The sequence below is a fragment of the Myotis lucifugus genome, unplaced genomic scaffold (assembly GCF_000147115.1).
Source record: "Myotis lucifugus unplaced genomic scaffold, Myoluc2.0 scaffold_458, whole genome shotgun sequence".
NCBI classification, from domain to species: Eukaryota; Metazoa; Chordata; class Mammalia; order Chiroptera; family Vespertilionidae; genus Myotis; species Myotis lucifugus.
In genome coordinates, this window is record NW_005871506.1 from 777,228 (window position 1) to 795,423 (window position 18,196).

The 18,196-nt window shown below is 47.2% G+C and overlaps 1 protein-coding gene across 1 annotated transcript in view; it reads right to left on the minus strand.

The window, feature by feature from the left end:
* The window catches only part of DNAH3 (dynein axonemal heavy chain 3), a gene marked incomplete at its 5' end in the record, with an annotated part of 172,487 nt that extends 155,636 nt beyond the window's left edge, over positions 1-16,851 (minus strand). The window contains 8 exon segments of the mRNA XM_023744381.1: positions 301-496; positions 1,310-1,435; positions 5,193-5,388; positions 7,475-7,664; positions 10,127-10,301; positions 10,681-10,753; positions 15,944-16,172; positions 16,747-16,851. Coding sequence (XP_023600149.1) covers positions 301-496; positions 1,310-1,435; positions 5,193-5,388; positions 7,475-7,664; positions 10,127-10,301; positions 10,681-10,753; positions 15,944-16,172; positions 16,747-16,851 — 1,290 coding nt within the window.
* Positions 16,852-18,196: the final 1,345 nt, after the last annotated feature.

Consider the following 18,196-nt stretch of genomic DNA (forward strand, 5'->3'; position numbering starts at 1 on the left):
ACTCATTAGCCGTGAGCCCGGCTTCTGGCTGAGTGGTGCTCCCCCTGTGGGAGTGCACTGATCACCAGGGGGCAGCTCCTGCATTGAGCGTCTGCCCCCTTGTGGTCAGTGCATGTCTTGGTGACTGGTCATTCTGCCATTTGGTCAATTTGCATATTAGCCCTTTATTATATAGGATAAGGACCTGAAGTGTGTGCGAATCAGGATTTTTATTTTTTGTCCTGGCTCATAGCTGATGGAATCCTGATTCTATCTTAATCATTTACCCTCAAAAGGGCTTGTTTATGACCCCCTACACACCTTGTGTATCATGAAAAAGGAGACGAGATCCTCAAGAGACTTAATGACCAACTCTCTGAGCTGGAGTGACATGAATGATGCAATAGAAGCAAAAAATTCCTCGATGTTCCTGGAGGAGTCGTAGTCACTCCTGGGAGCAAAATGGATCCACTGCTCCTTCTGGGAGACAAAAAGCTGAGCACAGGTGGGGATCCACCTGCAAAGACAGGAGGATAGCCAAGTAAGAACCTCCTCGAATTGGTATTTTCACACATCTGGCTGCCTCTCCTACCAGCACCCCTCTCCTGAGAAGAAAGTAGTAAGCTTTGAATTGAGAGACTATTCTTCCTCATTGGTCCTTCCTTCCTTCCACAAATTCTAATTCCCAATTCCCAGTGGGAATCACTGATCTTACCATCCATTATGTCTCTTTTCTGCTTGCCAGAAAACTACTGTTCTAGCATCTAGAAGTACTAGTACTAGTCATGGTCAGAGGTAATAATTACCATATTTACCAAGCAGCTGCTGAGTGCCAGCTACTGCATATACTTACATATTCTCTAATATGTAAAAACCCAATGGTATTATCATCATCATTTCACATAAGGGAATTAATTTCTCTGGACATAGTCCTGCATGTATTTGCAAAGCAAAAGGAGTTGTCTGAGTGACTGAAAACCCTCTAACCTGGGCACCTGGGGGCTGTTTATCTGGGCCACCTGCATGCAAGTCATTCAAGTGCACTGTCCTGTGACCAGCGAGGCCTGAGGGTTTCAGAGGAGGGGACGGAAGGGGCACCCTCACACCAACGGTAATGAGAGAGTTTGAAAGCGAAGGGAGACTGGGCTGGGGCTGATGCACAGTGGGTGTGAGGAGACACGAAGGCTGGGGCACTGGAAGGAAGAGGACAGAGAAGGACGCCAGTGGGACGTCAGCAACTGTGCAGCCCCCGGGCTGGGACTGAGTTTTCCTGCAGAGAGTTCCTGTCTTTGGGATCCTGTGAGGAGCCCCACTCAGGCCAGGTACTGACTTGCTGAGCAGGACCTGGCGTGCTTCCATGCAGTGCTTCCAGATCACATCCTGATATTCCTGGGGCTGCAGAGGCAGTTTCCCTGCCAGTAATTCTGCTTTTCGAACAAACCTGAGGTCTCTGAACCTGCCAAAAGAAGGGGGAAAGTAGCTCAGCTTCGTGACAAATTGTGTAGGACGGGCTCAAGAGGCATATATGCTCTTTCTTCAATAGGAGGAGAGCTAAACAGATCAAAACTAAGTATATCTGAAAAACTGGGGAGTCTGAGGAGGAAGTGGACACCCACAAAAACTCTCGCAGAGAGCAGATACATGAGCCACTCAGCAGGAGGTTACTGAGTCTTCTTGTGTGTCGTGCTGGGTGTCCCAACTGGGGACGGGGTTTGGGCACCAACTTCGTATTTGGTGACTGAGAACTGGGATGTCAAATGGACTAAACAAAGTTCTTTACAAACAGTGAAGACAAAGAGGACAGGGCACACAGAGTATCTTCGCGATCAGGTGGGTTACTGAGCTACTCAAGAAAACACTGTGCAGCCCAGCCAGCGTGGCTCGGAGGTGCAGTATCGACCCATGAACCAGGAGCTCACGGTTTGATTCCTGGTCAGGGCACATGCCTGGGCTGTGGGCTCGATCCTCCGTGAGGGATATGCAGGAGGCAGTCAATCAATGATTCTCTCATCATTGATGTTTTTATTTCTCTCTCCCTCTCCCTTCCTCTCTGAAATCAAGAAAAATATAGTTTTAAAAAAACAAAAACAAAACACACTGTCCCACCCTGACAGTTCACCAAGACATGTAGCCTCCCTCAGCACCGGCCTTACACGATGCAGGCACTCAAAGTACGTTTGTTGAATGAATGCCCTCCTCTGAGATGCTCTTCTCTTTTCCTGTTTCTTTCAGATCAATGGCTAAGTTGCTCTTCACCACACTCCTCAGGCCTTCATTGGCTCTGAGAGCACCAGTCCTCTTCCTGGCTCATATCAGATGGAATCCCTCCAGTGGGTTATAAATCACTCTGACATCACCAGCACCTGTCACTTCCCCCAGGAGATCTCTGCTCTGCCTCTTAGCTTGTCTCGTTCTTGCTCCTCCTTTTCCTCACTCACTGTAATGACCTTTAGGCGGCCCTTCCTCCTGAAACCCGGCAGCCCTATTCCTTCTTGGTGGAGGTGGTGAGCCTAGCTTTCAGCTTGCCTGGCCAGGCCAGGGCACTGCCAGGGGAGGACAGAACCTGAGGACTCGGTGCCATGCACACTGCCACCCAGCCACAGGTGGCCCTTGTCACCACCTGATAAGGATGTTGCACATCTTTAACTGAATCCCAGCAAATTTCCCAATGGTCAGAAAATCTATTCTTTCTGAGACCACAACCCTCATCCTGTCCCCAAACATCTCACCCTTCACAGATAACGAGGTGACCTCTCAGGATTTTTGAAGTTAAATAGTGCAGGCCATGTAAGAAAAGTACTCTGTATCATTTCCTTAACAAATCTTTCTCACTGTGAATTTTTTGATTCAGCCAACAAAAGCCTTCTGAATGCTTCTGGGTCATTTTTGTACCTCTGTTGCCTACAGAATCTTACAGAGCCATGAAAAGCACATGGTACGCATCCTTTCTTCTCAGTACGGGCTATCGGTTCAATAGTTTGTCATCTTCATTACACAGTTAAATTAAACTCACGCGCACATTCCCGTGGCACTGAGCCTCTGGCCACGTTACCAGGCCCCAGAGTGAGTTCCTCATTAATTTCCAGGTTGATTTATGTTTTGAGGCTAAAAACACACTTGTAGTTAAAGCAGTGTTGCCCGCTGGCCACGTACCTTGCTCCCCACTGTGCTCGTACCCAGCATGCTCCAGGATTTGGAGACCCCGGTGCGTGGGCACAACCACTGTGTGCCCAGCACTGTTCCAAGCACCTCTCCCAACAGCCACATGAGAGGAGCTTTGCTATTATTCCCACTTTGCATATAAGGAAACAGGCCCAGAAAGATGAACTTACCCCAAATCGAAAGTTCTGTAGTGACAGAACAAGAACATTATTACTCAACATACTTCTACCCAGTTAGAAACTTACTTCTTTTTTTCATTGTCTTGATGGACACCTGCAAAGCCTTAGAAAACAGAATTTAGTTCAAAGAAGGAATGTGCTTATTTCTTATCATTGGTGGGCTCCATCCTAGGTTGACTTCCCCAACAATTCCTTTTAAAAATATAGGTAAAGCTAAGAATGTGAAAACAACTAAGCTCTCCAAGATAAAACACATTCTAAGCTAGAGATCTTCCCAAGACAAAATATTTGAGCTGCTAAGTTCAGCCAATCAAAATTAAATACACATATTTGCCTCTAACTTTTCTAAAAAGAACCCAGATGGTGGCAGCCTGACTTTCAGTGAACTCTGGTGGCCTTATTCTCCCACAGGAGTTGCACTCCCTCTTGAGGGACCCATAGAATATGAGTCTTTCTTCCCAGTGCAATGGAAGAATGCGGGATAACCACACAGTGAGATATTGTTCAGCCAGAAGAAAGAATTAAGTCCTAATACATGCTTCTCTGAATGAACCTTGGAAACATCCTGCTGGTGGGAGTAGCCAGACACAAAGGACCACCTGGTTCCGATTACAGGAAATGTCCAGACGAGGCCAAGCCCCAGAGATGGAGAGCAGATCAGTGTCGCCAGGGCTGAGAGGAGGGAGAGGGTGGAAAGACTGCTGACAGGTACATGTTTATTTGGGGGAGGATAAAAATATTCTTGAGTTAAATATTTGTAAAAATTTGCAAATATACTCACAACGACTGCATTGTACACTTCAAAGGGGGTGAGTTTTATGGTGTGTGAATTGTATTTCAATTTAGAAAAACTTAAGAGGAAAAAAAAGAGACTGCTGCCTGCGCTGGACTTTTACAATTCCTGTGGCCAATTAGTCACTGATGACTTTCACCGAGGCGGTAGCCAGCCATCCTGTGGGGAACTGAGTTACATCAATGAGTAAGACCCAAGTACCCAATGTGGGAAGCCGCCTATTGTCTTCACTAGCAGAGAGGTGTGGACAAGGAACCGGAAGGCTGGTGACCCTTGAAGCCCTGGCAAAGGTCAGGGCTATGCACCCACTGTTTAGTGGAGATAATGGTAGCAGAAGCAACTTCCCCACCTATTATCATGTAAATCCTTGCTGATAAGATAGTCTGCCTGTGACTGGAACTTGCCTGCCTAACGGCTATAGGTGCATCCCAAACTGAATAAAAGGATGCCAAGGCCTGAGCACAAGCGGAGTCCATCCTCTTGGGATGGGCTCTCCCCTGGCCCCCCAATTTCCAAATTATTATCTCTTGTCTCGTCTCTTTCATTTGTGTGCAGCCCCTCTTCCAGAGCCCGAACCCTAAACCACACGGGACGTGGGGAAAACACACATTACACATCTGGCACCCGAATAAACATTACACAACCCACCCTCTAGTGGGCTGGAGGTCGAGCAAGTAAACATACAATTAGAATTCAGCGAGACACGGGTGGTAATGGAGGTACTTCAGGCACTGTTCTGAGTACCTTACAGCATTAACTTAGTTATTCCTCCTACAACCCTATGAGCTCTCATTATCCCAAATTCAGGGATGAGGCACAGAGAGGTGGTAACACACCAATACCTATCACCTATGAAGCCCTGGAGTCCAGGCCTGGCCCTGCAGCCTGGCTCCATGCCTGTGCTCTTACCCAGGATGCTCCAGTGCTGAGACCCGGGGGCTGTGGGCCAGTTCCTATGCCTTTGGTCTGATGTTGTCATTTCATGCCCAGGACAGGGCTACCTCATAGTGCCCAGCGTAACATGTTCTCCTATGTGTGGAAGCAGCGGAGGGGGGAGGGGAGAGGGAGGCCCTTCTTACTCTTCAAACCACAGCTGCTCCAGGATGAGCACCATGGGGTTCACCGTGTGCAGGTGCTCCTCGTTCCACTTCTTGGCGCTCTTGTAGGCCCCGTGCCAGGGCACAGGCGCCCGGATGGCTCTCTGTGGGAACAGGCGGGGGGTGCTCTCGATGAAGAGCCTCTTCTTCTCCTCTGGGTCCATGAGGATGTAATCAACTAGGACCAACGGGAAACACTGTTATTACGCAGGGACCCTGAGCACTCGTGCTCTTAGCTTCAACCCTCCAAAGGCAACACTTGAAAATGCTCCCTCACGGGCAGGGTCGCCAGCAGTCCCCTGAGCATGCTCTGCAGTTCTGTGTTTTCTGTCTGAAGACACCAAGCAAGGAGGTGGGTAACCTCAGCCTGGAGCTCAGGGAACCCGGGATGGCATCCTGTTAGATATCTAGCATCTGCATGACAGTGAATGAGTATTTGCTGATGCCTCATTAATCATTAATTGACTCCTCACACCAAAATCAACACAATGGATGACACCAGACACTTGCAATGGAAATTCAGAGATCAAAAACGTCACATGCTAAGGAAAGAAAGATTGGTAAAAGCTTCACAGGCAAAGTAACGTCTGAGCTGGGTCCTGAGGGGTGAGGGGGGTTTCTGAGACAGGCCCAGGAGGGAAGACGGGCCGAGGAGCAGCATGTCATAGAGTGCAGGCCACTCCAGGAGCTGTTATTCACTCTGTGGCAGGAATAGCAGGTGCCAGTGGTTTGAGTTCAAGGTGATAAAACTGGAGAAGTAGGTTGGGGCTGGAATTTGAAGGACTTACAAGTTTATTCTTCTGAGTTTGGTTCTACCCTGTAGTAAACAAGGAGCCATTACACTGACACCACCAGAAAGTTAATTAGGAAATTAAAAATAACTAGACAAGTTGGTGAAGATGGCTGTTGTCCAGATAAAACAGGAAGGAAGGGAACTAGCATGGTCACCCTCTGCCGGGGTCCAGCCCCAGCGGTCCAGGGGTTCCCAAAGGTGTAGATGGAGTCGGCAAAGAATGAGCTGGAGACAGCGTTCAGATGATCAGCATAGCCAGGTTCTCCCCTTATTCTCCTGTTACATCTGTATTTATACCATTTGATCCTATAAGCATGCCTCTATAGTCACATCATGGTATGTTTTGGGTCCTCCCTTGACCTTCTACAGTTCCTTGTTTCATGTCCATAGTTTCTTATCTGACCTTTGCCAAAAATCCCATCTCCATCTAGTTCTGTTGATTTTAATCCTATCCATTCTATTCCAAAGGGTAGGGCTAGTTTGTTTTCTCCACTCCAAGGTCACTACTCTACTGTTCTGTTAAGCTACAAGGAAGTAACTGAAGGAGATTATCCTAAGTAAAGATTATGTAGCTTAAGCATGATTGTTCGTAGTTAAGGTGATTAACTACCCGCCTGGCACTTAGTTGAGGGGTTTTACTGATTTATTCCCTTCCTTAGTCCTGTTAATCCCTAACTCCAGGGAAACATCCCCACCTGGGGAAACAACCTTTCTCAGGGAGGTGGCCCCGGTTAGAACACATAGCGCTAAGAAGGGGAGCAAACATATTAAGAACAGTATGGCAGGTCCCTTGAAACATATGCTGTGCAGATGTTTCTTCCCTGCAGTGACTGTGTCAAGCAGCAAGGATGGACCGGCTTCTGGCAACCCTCCTCTTTGGCGTGCATCACTCACGGTCATCGAATAGTCTCCCTACCTCTGTGAGCAAGACCTGGGGCCCAGGCCGAAGGGGAGTGAGGGAGACATCCTTCATCACCAAAGAGCTCACAGTCTCTGAGGCAGCTAAGACCCCATGAAAATGCAGAGACAGTGGAGACTTAGTGGCACAGGTGAGCTGACAGTGGAGACAAGAAGTGCTGTGAGTGCAGGAGATGCAGCGAGCACTGCGGGCTGGAGAGAGGCGAAAGAGTGGAGAGAAGAGGCAGGTCTGAGTGTGATTTCAGATGTGGAGTCGGCCCTTGCCGCTCGTAGCGCTGCCCCTGGGAAGTGGCACCTGCTGCCTCACCTGGAGCTTGTGAGCTATGCAGGCGGGCCCCCGCAGGTCCCCCCGTCAGGACCAGACCCAGGTTAAGTGGGTGCACATTAATGTGTGAGAGGGCTGGGGGAGACAGGAGTGGTGGTGGGGTGGGGGCATTTGAATTAAAGTTAAAATGCTTTGGCATTTTCAGAAAAACGGGGATAGAGGACTGAGAGTGAGAAGAAGGAAGGGGCCCTCTGCATGGGAACCCCGCCCAGGTCCGCCCAGCCTTACCGATGCTTTTCATGAGGCTGTTGTAATAGTAACTTTCCTTCTCCTCCATGAGGGTGTTCACCAGGGGTTCCAGGAAGGGACTCATCAGCAGAGTGCTAGGAATCAGCTTCGAAATCCGAACCATCACTTCATCCTCCTCGGGGGCAATCATGTCTTTTCGGATTCCATGGGTCAAGTAATAATCATATCTCTTCCGTAAACAAACCACCAGGAAGAAAATGATCATGATTGGTGAACTGTGCCCACCTTTCCACACCCATCAGCTGACAGGAGGCCAAGGCCACACAGTGCCCCTCCCTACCCTTCCCGCGCTACAGCTGTGCGGCCTGCGCGGTGACTTCACACACATGGCTATGGGGTCACTGGTGAGTCTTCCCCATGACTCAAGGATTCGACCAAAGCTAGAGAGAGGTCAGTGAAACACAAAGAAAGATTTGTCAAACGCCATGCAGATAGTAAGAGAGATGGGGCAGTATATCTGAAGAGCTTTAAAAAGAGGAGTGAGTTCCTTAAAAGGACTCAAATGATTCATTCTCCTCAACATTGATCCTCTGCAAAGCAGCTTGTAGCCGTCAGCTGGGGAAAAAAGATCCCCAAAGACCTAGTGAGACTTATGATAGCTCTTCTAATCCAACCGTGAGCTTTTAAAAATATATATATTTCTTTATTGGTTTCAGAGAGGAAGGGAGAAGGAGAGATAGAAACATCAATGATGAGAGAGAATCATTGATCAGCTGCCTCCTGCACACCCCCTACTGGTGATCAAGTCCGAAACCCAGGCATGTGCCCTTGGCCGGAATTGAACCTGGGACCCTTCAGTCCACAGGCTTAGGCTCTATCCACTGAGCCAAGCTGGCTAGGGCCACCCATGGGCTTTTTTTTTTTTTTTTAATATATTTTATTGATTTTTTTTACAGAGAGGAAGGGAGAAGGAGAGATAGAAACATCAATGATGAGAGAGAAACATTGATCCGCTGCTTCCTGCACACCTGCTACTGGGGATGTGCCTGCAACCAAGATACATGCCCTTGACCAGAATCGAACCTGGGACCCGTCAGTCCTCAGGCCAATGCTCTATCCACTGAGCCAAACTGGTTAGGGCAGTGGTTCTCAACCTTGGCTGCACATTAGAATCACCTGGGACTCTTTTTAAAATCCTGATTTCTGGGCCTCATCCTCCGGAAATTCTGTTTCTTTGTTATGGGGTGAATTTAAAAAGATTCCCAGGTGATTCTAATGTGCAGCCAAGGTTGAGAACCACTGATTTAGATAGTCTGTTTCTTTGTTACTAATGTTGTGGCCCCACCCCATGGGTTAGGGCCAACCATGGGCTTTTGAGTTGAGAAAAGCTACAGATGCACACACCGAATAAAAATGGCCCGCATCACCTGGTGACACTGAAAGTTTTGTTTCCCCTGCCTCTGAGCTGCTGATGGCTGAGTGGCTCTAGCGATGGATCATTTCAAATAGATGAGAAGCACCAAGTGTAGGCAAGGGTTTGAAATTAGCTTTGAGTGTCAGTGACAACTGTCCGAGGTCAGAAGAGGCTGAGCTCACCTTTTCCAACTGGAGTGAAAGCTGATTATACAGAAACACATCCAACTCCCTCATCATAAGAACTGCCCGGGGTCAGAGAGAGGCTCTGGTTAAAATGCAGCCCCACAGATCCCTCCTCAGGCAGTTTGGTTTCTGTTAAACAAGCACTTTAAGTGATTATAATCTGCTGGCAACTTTGAGAAATGCTGGTAGCTCTTACCCACAGAGACTTTACTATCAGCCAGACCTGGCCTGAGGCCCAGCTTTGCCTCTTCCTGACTGCACAACCCCAGCAAGCTGTTGAATCAGTCTGCACCCCAATTTCCACAGCTGGACAATGAGAATGATCCTAATACCCAGGTCAAGTAAGGGTTAGCATGGAATTTTGCCAACAGCACACAGTGACTGAGTTTTTATTGTTAATTTTTATGTACTATAAACTCATAAGCTATTTTCTCTAAAGATTTATTGTTCTCCTTTTAAGGTAGAGGTTAGAAACTCAAAAGGCTACCTAGAATCAAGCAGGTGACATTAACAGGTGACAGTTGGCTGGACATAAAACAATAATAAGAATGGAGGAGACCGACAAACTGGAGAATGTGTCTCTCACCTAAAGGAGGCAGCTCCTACTCAGCTTAGAATATCTTAATTTTTCAAGAGAAATTAAAAACCTAGCTCATATGAGATTTCCCTCATACAGTGATAGACCAAATTCAGCCTATGGTGGGGTTGCCAGGTGGGTTGGGATATACTTATACTAAAAAATTATTCATGTTTATCTGAAATTCAACTTTAGCTGGGTGTCCTGTTTTGTGTTTTGTTTTTGTTTTTCCAAAATCTGGCAACCCCAGCCTGTGGGTCACCATTTTGCAACTTATGTTCTCAGAGGACCCAAAGGTATTGGTTTCTAAGGCTTACTAGAGCAGAGAATGCATTCTCTCTCTCTCTCTCTCTCACACACACACACACACACACACACACACACACACACACAGTAGACTGTCCTGGGTTCTGGACTGTGTATTTTTAAAACATGCCCTGGGTGATTCTGCTGTTCCCCCCAGATCAGAATCGCTGAGATGGCCAATTGGGAGAAAGGCAGTGACGAGAATGTACCTCCAAGTCTGATTTGGATGGCTTGGCTTCTTTACTTTCTATTTCCATCTCCTTCTGTAACATCATGTTAATCTGCTCTTCTGGGCTCGCTGGTCTGCTTCCTGGGGGGGTCTCAGAGGTCATCACCTCCTTCTTCCGGGGTGAGGAGGTCAAGGTCTTGTGGGCGGATTTGGTCCTGAAAAGAAGACATGGCTCAGCCCTGGCTCAGCAGAGGCTCTGAGCTGTCAGCCTGCCTTCCAGCCACATGAGGGTCCTTCTGCAGGAGAAGCCCTCCTCCGTGTCATCTGAGAACTGTGGCATGAGCAGCGACCTCTAACATGGAGCATTGCATAGGTATGTTAGCACTGGTTTGCTCAGTCGGTTAACTTATTTTTATTTAGTATCTAAAGTTTCTTTAGATTAAGGGAATTTGGGGGGGGGGCGGCATTGGTTACTGGTTATCTGGGAATGCTTTGAAGCTGAGAAGACCATGGCTTTAGTGAGACCACAGCCTTTTGTGGTTCAGCCTAGTGTCCTGAAATCCTTGTACCCACAGAGACAATGAAGAATTTTACCTGGTATGATCTGTTTTGTCTATTGGGATGGACTTCATTTTCTTCTTCTCGGGCTCTGCTGAGCTTTTTGTTGCTAGAATAGTGGAGAAGAAAGACATAAGTGATGGGCAGTGGCCTTGAGCCATCCTCTGTCCACAAGGATGTGGCTCTCAGGACTGTCCAGGTGCAGTGGGATGAGGCAGGAGATGTGGGTTCTGGTCCCACCTGCACCACTAATTACCTGTGTGGCCCTGAAGAAGTGACTTCATCATTCTAGGCCTCAGCTTCTTCAATTGTAAAATAGGGATGAGCAAATTCATACATTTGACAGGTATTAATAACTGCCTACTTGCCCTAACTGGTTTGGCTCAGTGGACAGAGCGTCGGCCTGCAGACTCAAGGGTCCCAGGTTCAATTCCGGTCAAGGGCATGTACCTTGGTTGCGGGCATATCCCCAGTGGGGGGTGTGCAGGAGGCAGCTGATCGATGTTTCTTTCTCATCGATGTTTCTAACTCTCTATCCCTCTCCCTTCCTCTCTGTAAAAATTCAATAAAAATATATTTTAAAAAAAATAACTGCCTACTTGATCCACTCTCCAACCCTGTTGCTCTGTTTTCTAAATGTCACATGTATTGTTGTTTCATATTTTTCTTTAAATAGACTCAGATATTTAAACTTAATATATTTACTGTAAAAAAATATGTGTGATTATCATAAATAAAAAAACTATTATTGCCCTAACCGGTTTGGCTCAGTGGATAGAGCATCAGCCTATGGACTCAAAGGTCCCAGGTTCAATTCCGGTCAAGGGCATGTACCTGGGTTGCAGGCAAATCCTCAGTGGGAGGTGTGCAGGAGGCAGCTGATCAATGTTTCTCTCTCATCAATGTTTCTAACTCTATATCCTTCTCCCTTCCTTTCTGTAAAAAATCAATAAAATATATTAAGAAAAGAAAACAAAAAAACTATTATTTGCAATAAAGGGTAACTACAAATCCTATCTAATAAAGACAGAATATGCAAATTGACTGTCACTTCATGACAAAGATGGCGGCACCCACAGCCAATAAGGAGGGAATATGCAAATTGTGCAACAAAGATGGCGGCGGCTGGGCTGGGATGCCTGTGTTGTGGCGATGACGCAGGCATTCCACACCCCCCTAGCCACTTTAGGCCTCTGGGCAGCACGCGAAGGCGGAAAGGTGGCTCCGGGCCAGAGCAAAGGCAGTGCTGGCAGCCAGGGAAGGAAGGCCTATTCTTGCACGAATCTTTGTGCATCGGACCTCTAATAATTTTAATAAATGACATAAAATTCTACTATTCAACTTGCTTAAGTTTCTAGCCTAAGGAAATTAACAAGTAATAGAGAAGTATTAATGACATACTAATATTAAATTGACATTCTGAGAGAATTAAAGAGAACTGAAAACTCTCAAGATATATTTTGAGTTCATACTTGAGCTCCTCATCAATCCACTCCAAATATAATAGTAATAGGAAAAAAAACTCGTTAAATATAAAATAATATTGCTCCAACATACATCTAGAATTACTAAAGGATACCCTTAAATAGATATATGTGTACCTGGTGGGATTAAATAAATTAATATATACAAAGTATTATGGGGAGAGGAACCAAGATGGTGGTGTAGGTAAATATGGGACTCAAATCCTCCAACAACCACATCAAAATTCCAACTAAACTACAGAACAACCATCATTCAGAACCGCCTGATATCTGGCTGAATGGAAGTCCTACAACTAGAGAAGTAAAGAAGAAACCATGCTGAGACTAGTAAGAGGGGCAGGGACATGGAATGAGCTGGTCCAAAATACACATGACATTTTTTTAATTGGGGGGGATATCTAGGCTGTGGAGGTTCCTATGAGAAGCAAGGGGTCCCAGCCCCATGCCAGACCCCTCAGCCCAGAGTTCTGGTGTTGGGAAGAGAGGACCCTGTATCTTCAGGCTGTTAAAACCAGCAGAGATTGTGCCTGAGTGACACAGAGCTGACAGAGACCCAGGCAGTTCCTCTTAAAGGGCTAGTGCATGGACTTACTTGGACTCACTCCCTCTGAGCTCCAGTATTGGGGCAGCAGCTTGAAAGTATCCAAGGACATATGGGGAGGAACTGTATTGTCTGGCATCAGGGCAGGAACTCAGGGGCAGCTTTCTCCCAGACTGCTTTCCAGCCACAAAAGTGCTGGCAGAGGTTATTGTTCCTATGCTGGGACCTATTCCACCACAGAGCTGACTGGCAGTCGCCATATCTGAGTCTCCATCAATCTGGCCCACACTATTTGCTCCACCCTGGAAATTCCCTGAGATCCCACCCCATCCAATTTTCAGCCCCACCCAAGCTGTTTGTAGTGGCTTTTCCATGTGAATGGCCTGTCCTGGCTCAGGCTTCAGACTTTTCTAAAATCTCTCAAACAAGCATCAGCTGGCATCAGCATGCTCCATACCTATCAATAAGTGGCCCCAGGCCTGGCACTAGCAGCAACCTGCCTTAGTTCATAGTTTGGCCTCTCCTGGGCACCTCCAAGGCCAACACAAGTAGCAGCCATCTGCAGATCACTCTGTAGCTTGTGCCAAAGTCCCAGTAACTTTGGAAATTGGCCAACTTTGTACATCCTGGGAGGTCCTAGAGCCAATGCACCAGTGGACAGCTTCAGACCACACCAGATTACAATTCTACCACATTCACAAGTGACACACTCAAGAGGCAGACTTGGTGAGCACCAAAACCCCACTGAAGCAAGTCCTGCTCCATAGGGGTGTCTCCTGAACAGCAGTTCTTCCATTGTAGACAACAACTGGTCATCATAGTCAATTGCCCTGGGGGTCAATTACTCCCAATGATGCCAACAGCAATCAAAGTTCAACTACAATAGGACAGCTCACACAGCTCACACAGGGGGTGCACCTAGATTGCCCAGTTCAGGGGATTGGGGAGGCTGAGCCACTGGGCCCTATAGGACACCTACTACACAAGGCCACTCTACCAATTCCAGGAGACATAGCAGCTCTCTCTACCTAATACATAGAAACGAACACAAGGAAGCAGCCAAAACGTGGAGACGAACATGTCACAAAAGGAAGAAATCTCCAGAAGAAAAAAACACTAAGTAAAATGGAAGCAAGCAAACTACTGGATGCAGAGTACAAAATAATGGTTACAAGGATGCTCAAGGAATTAATGAAAGCTTCAAGGAACTTATTGAGAATGATAAAGGACTTAGTGAGAAATTCAAGGATCTTAGTGAGAACATCAAAGACATGAAAAAGGACCAGTCAAAAATGAAGGATACACTAGCTGAAATGAAGAATAATTTATAGGGAATCAACATAGAGGATCTCAAGAATCAAATCAACAATTTGGAATATGAGGGAGCAAAATCACCCAATCAGAAGAGCAAAATGAAAAAAAATATCCAAAAATATGAAGATAATGTAAAGAGCCTCTGAAACAACCCCAAGTATACCAACATTTGCATCATGGGGGTGCCAGAAGGAGGAGAGAGCAAGATAGTGAAAATCTATTTGAAGAAATAATGACAGAAAACTTCCCCTACCAGGTGAAAGAAATAGACTTACAAGTCCAGAAAATGCAGAGAGTCCTAAACACTATGAACCCCAAGAGACCCACACCAAGACACATCATAATTAAAATGCCAAGGGTTAAAGACAAAGAGATAATCTTAAAAGCCACAAGAGAAAAGCAGTTAGATACCTACAAGGGGCACCCATACAACTGTCAGCTGATTTCTCAACAGAAATTTTGCAGGCCAGAAAAGCGTGGCAAGAAATATTCAAAGTGATGAAAAGCAAGGATCTATAACCAAGATTACTCTACCCAGGAAAACTATCATTTAGAATTGAGGATCAGATAAAGAGCTTCACAGACACAAAAAGCTAAAGGAGTTTAATACCACCAAACCATGAAATGTTGAAGGGGCTACTTGGAGGAGGAGGAGGAGGAGAAGGAGAAGAAGAAGAAGAAGAAGAAGAAGAAGAAGAAGAAGAAGAAGAAGAAGAAGGAGAGGAGGAGGAGAGGAGGAAGAGGAGGAGGAGGAGGAGGAGATCATAAATATAAATATATATATCTATCATCAATTGAAAGTAAAAATCAAAAGAAATGAATAAGGAATCTAATGAACAAAATAAACTGATGAATGCAATAGAACCAGAGGCATGGAAACATGGAACAGACTGATGAATCTCTGAGGGAAGGGGAGGGGTGGGAAGAGATTAACCAAAGATCTTATATGCACACTAGGGGCCCAGTGCATGGATTCGTGCACCTTGAAAGGAACTGTAGGCCAGGAGGCTGCAGTGGGCACAGGGGTGGGTCTTAGCCCATCCTCCGTGCCCCTGACTGGCCCTGCCCACTGCGGCCCCCAGTCCCCTGTTTGCCAGCAGCCCACTCCTGCTGCCACCACTCCCATGTGCTCTGTGGAGCAATTGGGGCCGGCGCCAGCAGTGGGTGTGAGCGGGGCCAGCACTGGGCACCAGCAGTGGGTGCAAGCGGGTCCAGTATCGGCAGCAGGTGTGAGTGTGGGGCGGGACTGTGGTGTGCGGGAGCAAAGAATTTTCAGTAACCACCAGAGCCTCACCCTGATGACAGCAACCAGTGCCCCGCCATGGTCTGGCACCCCTGCTCACCTGCTCCACCATCCCACCACGGCCAATGCCCACCATATTCCGCGTGCATCCCCTGGTGGTCAGTGCACGTCATAGTGACCGGTTGTTCGATTGTTCTGCCATTTGGTATATTTGCATATTAGCCTTTTATTATACAGGACTAGAGGTCCGGTGCACAAAATTCGTGCACTGGAGGGGTGTCCCTCAGCCCAGCCTGCACCCTCTCTAATCTGGGACCCCTCAGGGGATGTCTGACTGCCAGTTGAGAGAGAATTTGAGCCAGAACCACCCAGTGACCCACATATACCATAATATAATAAACAGTGGTTGTTTTAAACTAGCAGTCACCAACCGGTGATCTGTGAGGTCTGAAAGGTTGGCAACCGCTGTTTTAAACTGTTAAGTTTGGGGGTAATTTGTTATACAGCAATCAATTAACACAAGTGCATGAGAATAGTGCTTGGTGCATTGTATGTAAGGTTTGGTGTATGTAAATGTAAGGTTAGCCTTTACAATCATTCCCATTTCATACGTGAGGAGACTAACTCTCTGAGGTTATCTAAAATTAGCTGCCGTAAGAGTAAAGCCAGGCTAGAACCCAGGATTACAAATCAAACTCCAAGACCCCATCCTGCCACAGTTACCTGATGGGAACTCCTGAATGACCCTTTTCCTAGGGACACTGATGGTGACCGGCTGGTAGACCTTCAGCAGGTCCTTCAGCTTCAGGTCCTGAGCTGTCAAGGAGTAATTGTTGGCAATGCAATCGCTGGGTCCACGATGGTGGTGCTGCTCTTTGAAGGGTGCAGCCAGGGTCCACGATGTGCGTTGCATCAAGGGGGGGTAAAAGCTGTGTGACATGACCGTCTACAAGGGAAGACATGCAGAGAGAGATGCAATGAGGGCCATCTCTTGTGAATGGCCTGGCCGGTGTGGCTCAGTGGGTTGGATGTTGCCCATGCACCAGAAGGTCACGGTTCACTTCCCCGTCAGGGCACATGCCCTGGTTGCTTGCGGGTTTGATCCCCAGCAGGGTGCCTGGGCTCTGAGGGGTCCTCACTACATTCTCTCGCTGACAATCGCAGAGTCCCACATGCCTTATGCTGTTTCTATCTTCTGCAAACTCGCTGCAAGTGCTTTCTGAGTGGATGCCGATTGTCCTGCCTGGCCACTGTGAGCGTGATTTCTGAAGTCAAGGATAATAGCTGGCTTTCAGTAAACAGTAAGTTTGTGAGTCAGGTAACTGATTTTTATTGTCTTTATTCCTTATGGACATGGCTAGAAAGAAATCATCGCTCTCACTTTATAGCTGAAGATGAAGCATTTCAGAGAGTTTCAATAACACAGCAGGTAACCTTCCCTGGTCACAGGAATGACCAAACCCCCAATCCCACTGTCAGCCCTGCCTGCCTGTCCCCCACGGGCCACCAGGTGAACAGACCTGATAGACTTCAGACGGCTCCTCGTTCGCAGAAGCAGGCAGAGGAGGGAGCTCAGGCCGCCTCTGGCAGCGGCTCATGTGATGTATCGAGTCACTTTTGGGGATCTGTTGGAAATGGGAACGAAGTCACTCTTTAGGAATGAGGAAAGATTCCTGAGCCTCTAAGTTGGTGAGGAGTAGAGATTCCCAGGAAGATTTTAGGCACAGAGTTCTCATCCCCGTCCACTGTGTAGATCTCATTGTTAAACCATCTATCTTTCCAGCAGCATCTCCTCCTTAGCTACACACTTAGGAGCAAACTCAGATATTTTTTTCTCCAGGGAAGGGTCCAAATTGTAAGGGCACCCCAAGCTGCCCTACGTTGGGTTGTGATGAAAGGGGTTGCCTTTTAAAAATACTGTTGCATTTCACATATGCAATTCCAAGCAGGAATTTACCCATGCAGTCACATTGCTTGCTGTGTGTGCTTAGCACAGCCATTCTGAGCTTCCTGCAGAAAAAACGTCATTTAAACCTGTGGGAGCTGGAGCCCACCTTCCCCTCAGTGAGCGTGTGTTGGGAGTGAACCTGAGGGACCCAGTGCAGGTGCCTCCTGGAGCAGAGCTGAATGTGGCTGCAGTGCTGCCTGATGCTGTGTGCACGTCTGTCCCACACCAGTCCCCACATGCCGGACAACGGCTTCATCTGAAGGAGACGCTGCAATTTGACCCAGCACTGGGGAAACCGCGGGGCTGGACTGAATGAGAAGCGCTGCTGTACAGCACATTCAAAATAGCTTCAGGGCCTTGGCCAGTGTGGCTCAGTTGGTTGGGCCTTGTTCCATGCACCAAAAGGTTGCCAGTTCGATTTCTGGTCAGGGCATATGCCCAGGTTGCTGACTCCACCCCCAGTAGGGGGCATGCAGGAGGCAGGTGATTGATGTCTCTCCCTCACATCGATATTTCTCTCTCTCTCTCTCTCTCTCTCTCTCTCTCTCTCTCTCTCTCCCACCCTCTCTCTCTTACTTCCTCTCTTTCTAAAATTAATAAAAACATATAAAAATAGTTTAAGGGATTTTTACAGACAATTTTGATTCTCTGTGATTGTTCACCTTATGCAATGACTTTGGACTGAACTCCTGTTAATATAAGACATTATTAAATTGATTTGATTAATTTGGGTCAGCAAATTAGGTCATACAGGGTAACTGGAGATGGGTAGTGGGGATCAGGAATATATAAATCAGATGTTAGCCACCCCATTCCCCAGCCAACCCCTCACTGATGACTCAATCTTGCAAAAAAAAAATAACAACATCTGCCATTATTTCAAACTAGAGGCCCGGTGCATAAAATTCATGCACGAGGAGCAGGGTCCTGTCAGCCCAGCCTGCCCCCTCTCCAATCTGGGACCCTTGGGGGATGTCTGATGTCGGTTTAGGCCCTAAACCGATCGGGCCTAAACCAGCAGT